The sequence below is a fragment of the Sciurus vulgaris genome (assembly GCF_902686455.1).
Source record: "Sciurus vulgaris genome assembly, chromosome: 1".
Lineage (NCBI taxonomy): Eukaryota > Metazoa > Chordata > Mammalia > Rodentia > Sciuridae > Sciurus > Sciurus vulgaris.
Window position 1 is genome coordinate 172,853,149 of NC_136461.1, and position 13,256 is coordinate 172,866,404.

At 33.4% G+C, this 13,256-nt stretch overlaps 1 protein-coding gene across 3 annotated transcripts in view; it reads right to left on the reverse strand.

Annotated features, from left to right (window-relative positions):
• STK3 (serine/threonine kinase 3) overlaps positions 1-13,256 on the reverse strand; it is a 302,874-nt gene that overhangs the window by 112,409 nt on the left and 177,209 nt on the right. For all 3 annotated transcript variants that reach the window (XM_079126263.1, XM_079126262.1, XM_079126264.1), the window contains 2 exons: positions 11,174-11,311; positions 880-1,005 (listed from right to left, as the gene is read on the reverse strand). In XM_079126263.1, coding sequence (XP_078982389.1) covers positions 880-1,005; positions 11,174-11,311 — 264 coding nt within the window. The remainder of the gene's footprint in view (positions 1-879; positions 1,006-11,173; positions 11,312-13,256) is intronic.

Consider the following 13,256-nt stretch of genomic DNA (forward strand, 5'->3'; position numbering starts at 1 on the left):
CAGGGAATAAATGCTTATTTGAAGGAAAAAAAGGGAAAAATCCTAAAAACATGATAGGATGTTAAAATTTGTCCACAGCATTTTCACAGTCTCATCCTCAAAAGGAAGAACCTAATTCCTGTCACCTTGAATACAGACATTTAATTCACCTAATCTACTGAACATCATAGCTTAGCCAAACCTACCTAACATGCGCTCAGAACACCTACTTTAGCCTGCACATGGACAAAACCACATAGATGATGTTGGAATAAAGTACTGAATATCTCAGGTAATTTAATGAACACTGGAGTGAGTGAGAAACAAAGGGTTGTATGGGTACTTTCACATCACTGTTAAGTTGAAAAATCAGTAAGTTGAACCACCATTATTAGTTGGGCACCACTCTATGCACTCTACAAGTCAAATTACTGAATCTGTTTAACTTTATACAAAACCACCAAACTCTTCTCCTCAGAGGCTTTACCACTTCACATTTACCAGTGAACAAATGCTTCAACTTCTCCACACACTTATCAACACTCGTTATTTTCACAGCAAAGTTGATGACCAGGTAAAAGACAGTTCCAGAAGATATGACACAAAATTGTCCAAATGAAAGACAACTTTTGTTCAACAAACAAAAGTAGTGTTAACCAGACACTAGATACAGTGTACTGTTACTATATCAACTTTACATTTCACTAATTATTAATTCTTAAGGCAAAAGGAAAGGATAGCAAACATTTAATACAAAGAAAATGTATTTTTTAAGATTTAATGAAGAAATATACCTCACTTGTGTAATAAATGATAAACTCTATTAATATATCTTAAGAAAAAAATAGAAAAATGACCTGGTAGATTTTTAAAAATCAATTTTTGAGGATAATTACAAACCGAATTTTCTTCTTCCTCTTCTAGTTCTCGCTGCTGTTCTTCATGTCTTTTAGCTTTGATCTCCATTGCTTCTGTAATCAGGTCTCTTAATATCGAAACAGGTTTTGCATTCTTGATAAAAGGATGCTAGAAAAGTAAGATTTAATGATACAAATTGAAAATTGTTTTTACAAATTTTTACTAACAAATAGTAAAACAGAGCTGGGATTGTGGCTCAATGGTAGAGCATGGGTGAGGCACTGGGTTCGATTCTCAGCACCACAAGTAAAGAAATAATTAAATAAATAATCCATCGACAACTAAGAAATATTTTTTTTTTAAAAAACAGTCAATCAACAGTAAATGCTAACCAGGATTATAGACTTCAGTAAATATTTTTCACCTACAAGTAAATGTGTTAATTAAGAAAGTCGAATTTTGGTTGCTTTAGAAAAAATAGTTTGTGGGTAGTTGTTTTAAAAAAATCATGGAAGTACACACACAAAAATATAACTCTTGTCAATACAACTACATTATCTTTAAAGATATAACTGTACAAAGAAAGTATACATTAGGTTGTAAAAATAATTTTTTTAAAGATCAGTGATTATGTTACATATATAATAAACTTACTTTGGCATCGAGTTACAAAATTTAATTATCTTATTGATAAAATGATAGCCAAAAAATCAGTTGTCAAAAGAAAGGCAACTTATTTGTTACTTTTTTCTCATAGTCTCTATTTTATTTGAGCTTGAATAATTTAACCATTTCCAACAAAAACAGAAAAATATTTTTCAAAATATATGAATGGCCTCAATTTTATACTATATATAAAACAATTTATTGTTTCTTGTTTATGTCACTCTAATCTAGGTCAAATACCTACGTTCTCTATTATGTCACATATTATATACACACTCTAAACAAAAAAGGGAACCCATCATAATAGAATGGCATTTTTTATTGAGAGGGAGGACCACAAGAGGAGGAGGGAGGGAGAAATCATAATTTGAAATAAATAAGCTTATTTTGAGGCAGCAGCTTCAAAACGTAAATTTTATAATTATGTCAGAGGTATAAGGTAAAATCAACCTGTTTATTTTAATGAAGAGCAATAGAACACAAAATATACTCAAAGACAAAAAAAAGTGATAAAGAAGAAATTATAGACACTTAAAAAGGCAAACATATCATTTGGAAAAACTATGAATAAGAATTTTAGCAGAATCCAGAAATTCTAGGATCAATTACTAAGAACAACCAAATTCTTGCATAACAGTACAGATTAATCATCAGATAAATTAAGTCCTATTAACAAATCTGTGGGAGAGACTCCTGGTCATCTACTAAAACAGAAACTCTTTCAAATGGTTGTGACCACGAAACAAAGTTGTCACCAAATGAATGTGAGTGCAAGTGTTGTGTTCTATTTCCTGGTCTGGGTAGTAAAACACTAAGTATACACTTATCTTTTAACCCTTTCTTTTGCGCTAAGTTAGAAAACAGAGGTACTGGTGATGCAACTGCAAACAATTACAAAGACAAAGACATGCCCTACAGGATGGCAGAGCAACAAGAAGCAAGGAACTCTTCCTACTCAGAAAGTTTCTGAGGAATGCTAGCAAAAAGTCACCAAAAAACACACATAAAAAAGAAGCTATATTCTTTGCCCTCAAGGAACTTACTAATTAGAATGAGGAATGAAAAATAAACATGTTTAAAAGTTACAACATGACATATGAGCTGCAGTCATAGTGGTTTAGCACAACCTATATGTTAAAAAGATGTAAAAAGAGAATAGGCTAGAGGTATACAGCTCAGTGATAAAGTGCAAAAAGAACGGATATGGTTTTCACAGATGCCTCATACATACAGAAGAAAATTGTCATTTTAGGAGAACAGAATGAAAAAAGACACAAAGATAGGGGTGTATCCTGGAACACAATAGAGCACCTACCTGGACAAAGTGGGTACACCATTTAGGGAAATGGGGTTCTGTGAGTTCAGACAAGTAACAATGAAGCAAGTAGAATAATGTTTAGAATGACATGCCTCAATTCTGTCTGAGAGCCACTTCAATTACATAAAAAAGACAACAATATAGAAAAAAATCTTTGATATAATCTGGTGGTACAGCTTAGAAATGAATGAAGTGGGGAGAGCCTGTAAAAATACAAGTGTCCATTATTAGGAAACTGGCTTAAAAATATTATGCTAAGTGAAATAAGCCAATCCCACAGAATTAAAGGCCAAATATTTTCTCTGATATGCAAATGCTAATTCACAATAAGGGGGAGAGAGGTAGGGAAGAACAGAGGTACTGTAAATTAGAGGGGAGTGAAGGGAGAGTAACGGGTATGGGGATAGGAATGATAGTAGAATGAATTGGACTTCATTTCCCTATGTGCATATATGATTACATGACAGGTATAGCTCTACATTATGTACAATTGGAAGAATGAGAAGTTATACTCCACTTACGTATGATGTGTCAAAATACATTCTACTGTCATGTATAATAACTAACTAGAACAAGTAACATAAAAAATATTTTTTAAAAAGTATTTGCCAAAATAGAGGGGAAATGTTGAATCTGATGAAAAATGAGAGGGATTTAGTAGATACAACATATAAAACAAAAAGATATGGTCATGAATAACATGACCAAAAAAGCAAAATAGAAGGAAGATTTAGTGAACAAGGCGGTCAAAAAGTTTCACAGAATTCTAAGAATTCTGAATCATTTTTGTTGTGGTTTGGATATGAGGTGTCACTCAAAAGGTCCTGTTAATGCGGGAATATTCAAAGGTAAATGATTAGATTATGAGAGCTATGACCTAATCATTCCATCCTGGTTTGAAGGAACTGACTGGTCAGTAATATCAGCAGCTGGGGCATGATTGGAGGAGGTGGGTCATGGGGAATGGGCTTCCAGAACGGTTTATTCTCCCTGGAGCCTCTCCCCTGCCCTGCCTGCCAGCTTCCTGAGCTGAGCAGCTTATTCCTGAGCTGGGCCCTTCCCCCATGATGTGCTGCCTCACCTTGGGCCTAAAGCAATGGAGTCTGCCAGCAGAACCTCTGAAACCATGAACAAACTTTTCCTCCTCTAAGGTGTTCTTGTCAGACTATTGGTCACAGCAACACAAAAGCTAAAACAATTTTCAATGTCAAATTAGGAATCCAACTGGTAGTCTATAAATATTGCAAAATCAAAAAAAACTCTTAAGTCTGAAACATATTTGGTCGAAGCATTTCAAATAAGAAATAGTCCACCTAATACAGAAGTAAGAGATCAACAAAGGAAAACCGGGAACCACTAAAGTTACATCTCTTGAAAAACACACAGAAATTTCAAACTGTATTATACCTTGTTATCTCAGGGAAAATTATGACTCATGCCTTCAAGTCATAGTTATTTCTAAGAAATGATAAAGTACATATCTGGGTTATCCAACCTACTGCAACCTTGTCTTTGTGTATTCACTATGTTCGTCTATGGAGTTCAACACTCCTAAATTCAAAATCTCCCTATGTCCAATTCATTTCTACTTGTCCTTTCTCTATGTAACTGCTATACACATAATACTGACCAACAAGGAGGGACTGGTTAGTAAAGTTAAAAAGGTACTTGAAGAATACCATCATATTATTTGAGCATTCTGGATAGTAATGAAAGCAGTTTTATCAGAAACACTGTTAAATTTTTAAGTATATCTTTCTTTTTTAAAACAGCAGGCGGGTTAAGTTAAAACTGTAAAGCAACATTAAAAACAATGCAGAAAAAACAAGATGGCAAAAGTAAAATATGAAAATTGTGGTAAAAATGGTATTATCATATAATTATACACCAGTGTAAATAAAAGGTTGAATTTCCATTTATTGTGTTTTATTTAAGTATTAAGAAACAAAGATTCACTCGATTTATAAGATAATATATAATAAAAACTAGACATAAGGTTGATCTAAATAAGTAAAACATGGGAGATTTTAATGCTCCTTTTTAAAAGTAACTGAAAATAATACAGGCAAAAATAAAGATATAAATAGTCTGAATAGTATGAATGATTGAACAAAAAAATCATACTTTGTACCCAATAAACAGAAGCTACGTTTTTTGTTAAATGCCTATAAAAGTATATGGTTCCCGTATGAGAAGAGAAAGAACAACAAAACAAAATAGAATGTCTAGAAATGGAATGTAATATATGAAGGAAACTGGCATATTATGAAGAAAGCATTTCTAATCAGTGAGGTAAAAATATAATTAAACCAAAACTGAGTTAACTGCCAGTCTTTTTTTTTGTGGAGGGGAATATGATGGTGGTATTAAACTAGAGCCTTACCACAAAAACACCAAAATAAATTTCAGCCATTTAAGGAGTTAAATGTTTAAACAAAATGGAAATAGAAAAGAACTACAGAGTAATATTGGAAATATTTACATATTCAATCAATGTCATAAAATGAAAGAAAAAGGATGATTTGAATATAGAGAACTTAAAAATGCAGAAATGAGGGGTTAAGGATATAGCTCAGTGGTAAAGCATGTACTTAAGTCATGAATGGCAAAAAAAAAAAAAAAAAAAAAAAAAAAAAGATAAAAAAAATATGTCCACAAGGGGCTGATTATACAAAGGTGCTTTTTTCTTAAAAAGTACTTTAAAGAGAAAAAGATGAACATATCAAATTCTAAAAAGTAAAAAAAAAAAAGGTTTCACTATTTCTAAATGTATATAAAGTAAAAATTAGGAGTAGGTAAGAATTCTTAAATCACCTAAATTAGTTTACAAAAAACATAAATTATCCCTAAAGGAACCTATCACATTCTTGATCAGGTATTTTAAAAATTAAGACTCCATGAAAATTTATTCTTTTAAAATCTGGAACACTCTTAAAGTTTCTTATGTTCTGAATTATCAATTTCTAAACTGATAATAGTTTAATGACAACAAAAAAGTTTCAGAGAAAATGAGTTAAAAATGATTTAGAAAATGATTTCTGCTTCTAGATAGAATGAGAAGATTTTTCTTTGTATTTCTCCATTGAGGTACTACTGATATCTTAGTTATTATGTATAAAATCAATCTAGAAAGGTTCTAAAAGGTAGAAAGACATCAGTGGACTGCCTAGAGATGGTGGAATGGAAGCAAGGAAGGACAGAGTGTATATTCCACAGGTTTTCTTTTTACCCCATTTATCTGGGTACTGGAAAATCCAGAAAACACAGGAAACACCAGACGGCACAAACTTTACAAGCCCCTACAGCTGGGGTTGTAGCTTAGCAGTAGAGTACTTGCCCAGCATGTGTGAGGCATGGGGTTCTTAGCACTGCATATAAATAAATGAATAAGATAAAGGTCCATCAATATCTAAAAACAAATATTTTAAAAAAAAAGCCCCTACAAAAGTTTGCTCTGTTAAGCCAAAGAACTAGGAAATGGACAGCCTAGGAATACAGAAAAATTTTAACCAAACACCACAGAGAAGAAAAAAAAAAGTGTGGCCCCCAACGCCATCAGCAAAGTATGAGTAAGGAACTTAAGATTTCAACCCTTTTGAACCTTTCCAGGTTTCCTACTGATAAGTGCCAAGCTCAGAAACTCGGGTATTCATCTCTACAAGGTATTCTAAAAAGAACCCACTCCCCAACCAACTTCACTTAGTGTGTCAGTGAAGACCACACTGGAGCCTGGACCTAAGATTCCTCTAAGTAGTAATCCCAACATTCTCCCTCCTAAGAGTGGGGTCACAGGCAACCAAGTGGAGGGACAGAACTGTCCCCACCACTCTGCTATAATGAGACCATGTCCCACAGTACCAACAGAGGCTATGGGGGAACTGAAGCTCTCATCTGCCCTGCATGGCAAAAGAGACTCTAACTAGCATAAATATGAAGTACTCCCTACCCTCAGTGGAACAGTTACTGAGGATACCTGCTATAGACAGAAGACTTAAATAAGGGGCTAGAAGTGTAGCTCTGATAGAATACTTGCCTAGCAAGCACAAGGCACTGAGTTTGATCCCCTTCATAAAAAAGGAAGAAAGAAGGAAGAAAAAGATTATGAGGAAGATTTAAATAAGACTCAGAGTCTTATACACTGTCCAGATTTCAACTGAAAGCACTTCATTGTACCAAGAAAAAGGAAATGTACAATTTAAATGGGAAAAAGGCAATTGGAAGACCTTAACAGAATAACATGGATGTTACAATTATACTATAAGGATTTTAAAACAACCATCATAAAAATTCAATAGCAATTACAAATATGCTTGTAAACAAATGGAAAGTTAAATTTATCAGTAAAGAAGCAAAAGTTATAAAAAAGAAATATGAACATTTTAGAACTGAAAGATATAACAACTAAAATTTTAAAAACTCAATGGATATACATAAGAACAAAAAGGAGAGAAAAAAATCAATGAATTGGAAGATAAGAGAAAATACACAATACATACAGTATAAGCAATAAAGAAAACAGACTGGGTATTAGGGACTTGTTGGACTAAAACAAACGATCTAACATTTGTGCTGTGTTAGACTGAGTAAAAGAGAGAAAAAAGTTGTGGCTAAAGAAAGTATTTGAAGAAGAAATGTGGCTGAAAACTCCCTGAATTTGGCAATAGGTGTAAACCTACAGATTTAAGAAGTTAAACAAAATTTCATCAGAACAAACCCAAATAGGTTCTTGTCAAGATACATCATAATTAAACTTCTGAGAACTCAAAAAAATTCTTGGAAAAAGCAAAGGGTAAAACAATCCAAATTACAGTAGATCTCTTATAAGAAACCATGGAGCACATAAGGAAGTAGTGTGATATTTTCAAATGTTGCAAGAAAAAGAACTGTCAATCCAGAATACTATTGTCCAATGAATATATCTTTCATGAGTGAAGGATAAATCAAGACGTTATCAGATGAAGGAAAACTAAAAGAATTTGTCACAATAGACCTATCCTAAAACAATGGCTAAAATAGTTCTCTAAACAGAAAGGAAATTAGAAAATGTATTAATTTTAAAAAAAAGGAAATTAGAAAAGAGGAACCTGTGAAATCAAGAAAAGGAATAAGAGAAAGAGCAAAAATAGGGTAAATACAATAAATTTCACACCTTTTGAGTTTTCTCAATTATGTTTAAGGTTAAAGTAAATATCATAATACTACATGGTTCTCAATGTGTGCAGAGGAAGTATTTAAGGTGACTTTATTATAACAGGAGGTTTAGAAAGGGAAGCAAAGTTTCTTCTACATCACACTTGAACTGGTAAAAGGCAAGTAAGTCACACACCATGGGAGTTCACAGAGATAACACCTGTTCCAGCAAAGCCCAAGGGTGACTCAGATAATGGCAGATCTCAATCAACCTAATATGCTAATATAGTAAAATATGCACAACATGTTTATGGGAATACAAAGGAAGGCTTCCTGGAGATCTAATTTGAATTAGAAACAAAAAACAATGAGTAAGAAAACCAGATAAAAGGGGGAATTTCCAAACTGGGGGGTCCAAGGTATAAGAAAAGGTACAGAGGACTGAAAATACATGGCCTAAAAAAAAAATGTTGATTTCAGTATTATAGAGGTACATGGAGGTAGGAAAAGGGGAGATAACCAGACAAGGACATTTGTAAATGTCCGTGTAACAGACAGCCTTGAATGGTAAACAGTATGACAGAAAACATAAAAAACAAGGAAGCAAATACTGGTTAATAAAAATACTATATAAGCATTAGGCAAAAACAGTTGTGGTGCTTGCCTTATTATAAAGAAGGATGCATGCTTAAGCCAAACCCAACTAGAGATAGAGGGTAACACATCTTGTTAATGTAATCCATACTAATCAACCTTCAAAGACAGAAAGGAGAGAGAAGAAGGAGTAAAGAATAGGGCTAGGGTCAATGGAATATACCTAGTACAATATTTAATCACTACGGGATCTTTGAAGAGTCGATTAACCTTTCTGGGCTACAATATCCTTACACACAAATATTTTCAAGTGCTCTGGTAAAAATTAGAAAAGATTGTAGAAGGAAAAACTAGAAAGAAATATAGGTTAATCTATAAAAATAAGTTATCAGATACATTTGATTTATTTTCACCATCATATTTGGTGGTGTTTCACTTTTTCAACTTTCCCCCCTTCTCCTTTGTTGCCTTCTTTGGGTTGAACAATTAAGGTACTTATGACAAAAAATAAAAAAATAAAAAAATACCAATAGGCCTTCAATTTATTTATATGCTTAAATCATTCTTTTGAACTAATGACAGTATTTTAAAATTTTTAATACACATAACAAAATTTACCATCTTAACCATTACTTTATTTCTGAAAAGCAATACCTGCTTTTAAACTCAAAAGTCTCATAAGCAAAAAGTTAAGTCTCAATCCCACTCCTGCTGCTTACCCTTGCAATTATCTTCTCTGAAGGCCAGTTTCTTACTTTTCTAGAGATATTCCTTTATGAACATTGACATGAACATATAAAATGTATATGGATGTGTATGTATTTTTCCCAGTCACTCCTTCAATTATTTCTAATTCATTGGCAGATATTTAGGCTGCTTCCAATCTTTCGCTACTATAATGTTCTATGTCTATTTTTACACATAAATCATTTCACACATGACTGAATTTTTTGGTCAAATAATTTCCTAGAAGTGTAATTTCTAGGACAAAGAACATAGAGATTTTTATTTAAAATACATATTGCTAAATGAGCTTCCATGGATATTGATTACTAAGTTAAATTTTTCACAATTAAAATTATATTTATAAGCCCATTTGCCCCTCAACCAATCTTTTTTGTTAAATGGAAATGGGCTGGGCACAGTTCATACCTGTAAATCTACCAGTTCAGGAGGCTGAGGCAGGAGGACTGCAAATTCAAGACCAGCTTCAGCAACTTTGCAAGATCCTGTCTCAAAATTTAAAACAATAAATAAAGGGTCTAAGGATGTAGTTCAGTGGTAAAGCACCCCTGGGTTCTATTCTCAGTACAAGGAAGGAAGGGAGGGAGGGAGGGAGGAAGGGAAGGAGGGAGGGAGGGAGGAAGGAAGGAAGGAAGGAAGGAAGGAAGGAAGGAAGGAAGGAAGGAAGGAAGGAAGGGAGGGAGGGAGGGAGGGAGGGAGGGAGGGAGGGAGGAAAGAGAGAGAGAGAGAAAGAAAAGAGAAAAGAAAAGAAAAGAAAAGAAAAAAGAAAAGAAAAGAAAGGAGAAGAATGGAAAAGAATGGAAAAGGAAACTTGGGAACTGGGGATACAGCTCAGTTGTAGAGGACTTGCTAAGTATGTGCAAGGGTCCTGAGTTAATCCCTGTTACCACCAATTTAAAAAAAAAAAGAAAAGAAAAAAGGAATCTTTTGGAAGTCACTTTTTTATCAGAAAAATGTTTTGAATTCTTTTGTCACCTAACAGTAAGAAGTATTTTACGAATATCAAATTTGTTAATGTGAGACACACTTATTAGTTGAAGGTCCTGAGGCAATTTTGTTGGAAAAACAAAGATTCACAAATACTTATTATAAGTAGCAAATTACTTATTTTTTGCACTGAATTATAAGGCAGGTTTTTTTAAAAACAAAAACAAACAAAAAAACCCTCCTAACATTCTGGATACAAAGGTTATTAAAGCAAAGATACTAAAACTCTTCACTTAGGAAATCTTGTAACTAATATGCTAGCATGTAATAATTTTTTCAAGGTGTTCAGGAATCTTGTATTTGTTTATTTATTGGGGGTGGTGATAACTGGGGACTGAACTCGGGGGCACTCGACCACTGAGCCACATCCGCAGCCCTATTTAGAGACACCGTCTCACTGAGGTGCTTAGTGTTTCGCTTTTGCTGAGGCTAGCTTTAAACCCTCGATCCTGCTGCCTCAGCCTCCTGAGCCACTGGAATTACAGGCATGCACCACCACTCCTGGCCAGAAATATTTGTCTCATAGTGGAAAAACATGTCAATGAAGAAATGCTGAGTCAAGGAACATAAGGAAAAGCAATGAGAAATAACTATAGAGACAAGTACTCATCTCTAAAAAGAATCCTTTGGAAGTTTTGTTTTAAAACCGCTATAAGAGGAAAAGAGAAAAAAGGAAAAAAAAAAAAAAAAAAAGGGAAAAAGGCAGAAACTGAACCTGGAAATATGAATATGAGACAAACAAAACTTACAGCAGAATGGGCTGTGTGTGTTTTATAGCTCCATATTTCCTAGAGAGGTTGAAGTTTTCGGAAAAAAGTTGTAAAACTCAGAGCATTTCTAGCCAATGTCAAAAGCTAAAAGGTATGAAGAAAATATTCTTTCCTTACAAGTACTAACCTGTAATAGTTGTGTTGCAGTAGCTCTCTGCTCAGGATTCTTCACTAAGCACTTTTTAACAAAATCGGTGAAATCATCAGACCAAAGTTCAGGCTTCCTGAATGTTGGTGGTGGATTGGTGGGAATCATAAAAATAGCCTAGTACAAATGAAGCATCCAAAAGACATAGTTAGAATCACAATAGCACAACCAAATAAACAAATCTCTTTATCTTTTTATCAGACTTTAAATATCAAAAACAATTTTAGCTCTTCTAGGATTTCCAGTAAGACTGCAAAAAAGGAAGTAAGTCCATCTGCTACTAATGTAATCTTTTCCCATTAAATTTCCTCTGTTTGAACTGTAACTTATTGAGCACATCATTATTTATTATTTTCTTATCAGTCTCCAAAGAAAGACTTTGCATTTGTGATCCTTTTACCAAAGACATTCCTAGATAACATATATATATTCAGAAATTACGGTACTGCACGTCAGACTTACTTCCCATTTCAATTTTATATAAATATCCCTGCTCAAAATGGCTAGCAGTTGTTCAATTTGCATCTGCAATCAAAGATACTTAAGAATAAATGAAATTTTTGCTGTGATTTGAAGTAATGCTTGAAAAAGCCAACATTTTCATTTCTCTTCTTAACTAGAGTCAGAATCTCAAATGAAAAAGTTTCAAAGGTGATATACTACTTTATTAGTAATGATTTAATACTTGTAATTTAAAAGTACTGACAAAAGATTCAGATAGTTCAAAATTCAAAAGCTACAAAAAGCCTCCATCTCATGTCTGTCCTACTAGTTATCCAGTCACCCTTTTTCAATCAAGAGAATTAATCCCCAATGTTCTTAGGAAATCACTGTACACAATGAATTAGCTTCTCTTCTTAGCATCTGGAATAGTTCCTGTTAAAATACCATCACTATTTTATGTTTAAAACATCATTTTCCTTGAAAAGATATAAAAACAATAAAATGAAACAAATGTATCGAACATTCAGTACATGTTATCATTTGTATTTCCATGTAATATAAAAAGACAAGAGGCCAACACAGCGATGACCAAAATTTTACAAAGTGAATTGGCACATGTTAAAATTAACTGTAGCTTAAGTTAAGTTTATGCAACTACACAATCAACAAAATGTCTCTTAGGTAATTTTAATCCATATAAGCATGTGTAGCCTACAATCGTGGGCCTCTCATAGACAGATCCAGTCATGTAGCATCCCCAAATCTCCCTGTCTAAGCTTTAGAATTCTTTGACTTTCCAGAAGATTTCTGTCTCTGGAGTGTCACTTTTCTCTCCCGGTTTTTGGTGGTCCTGTCTTTCATGTGCAAACTAATCCACGCCCATTCTCCTTAATACATTAAGAAGATAAAGGAAGTGGGCTGGGGTTGTGGCTCAGTGGTAGAGCACTTACCTAGCATGTGTGAGGCACTGAGTTCAATTCTCAGCACCACATACAAATAAATGAATAAAAAATAAAGATCAACATCTAAAAAATGTTTTTAAAAAGACTGAGGTAGTAATACTATAAATTACTATAATACCTAGAAACTGCCAGGTGCAATGGAACATGTCTGTGATCCCAGTGGCTCAGGAGGCTAAGGCAGGAGGATCAAGAGTTCAAAGAAAGTCTCAGTGACTTAAAGAGGTCCTAAGCAACTCAGTGAAACCCTGTCTTTAAACAAAATATTTAAAAAGGGCTGGGGAGGTGGCCTAGTGTTTAAGTACCCCAGGGTTCAATCCCTGGTACAAAAAACAAAAAAAATAAACCCCAGAAACCAAGCTTTTTACCACTGAAAGAAACTAATCATGACTATATTTAAAACATCTATTCACATAAGGAAAAAACACCACAACTATAGACAAAGTTATAAAGATAATATATTATAGGAATATCAATTTTAATATATTCCTTACATAATATAAAGGTCTTCCATTCTCTACTAAATTTTTATTAACCAATTAAAAACCACTCAAGTATTTCCACATTGGAGGATATACAGCATACATTTAGTTCAATTATTTCATTTTTACATTAAAAACATTGAAAATTCAGAGAGGTTAATTAACTAAAAAACAAAT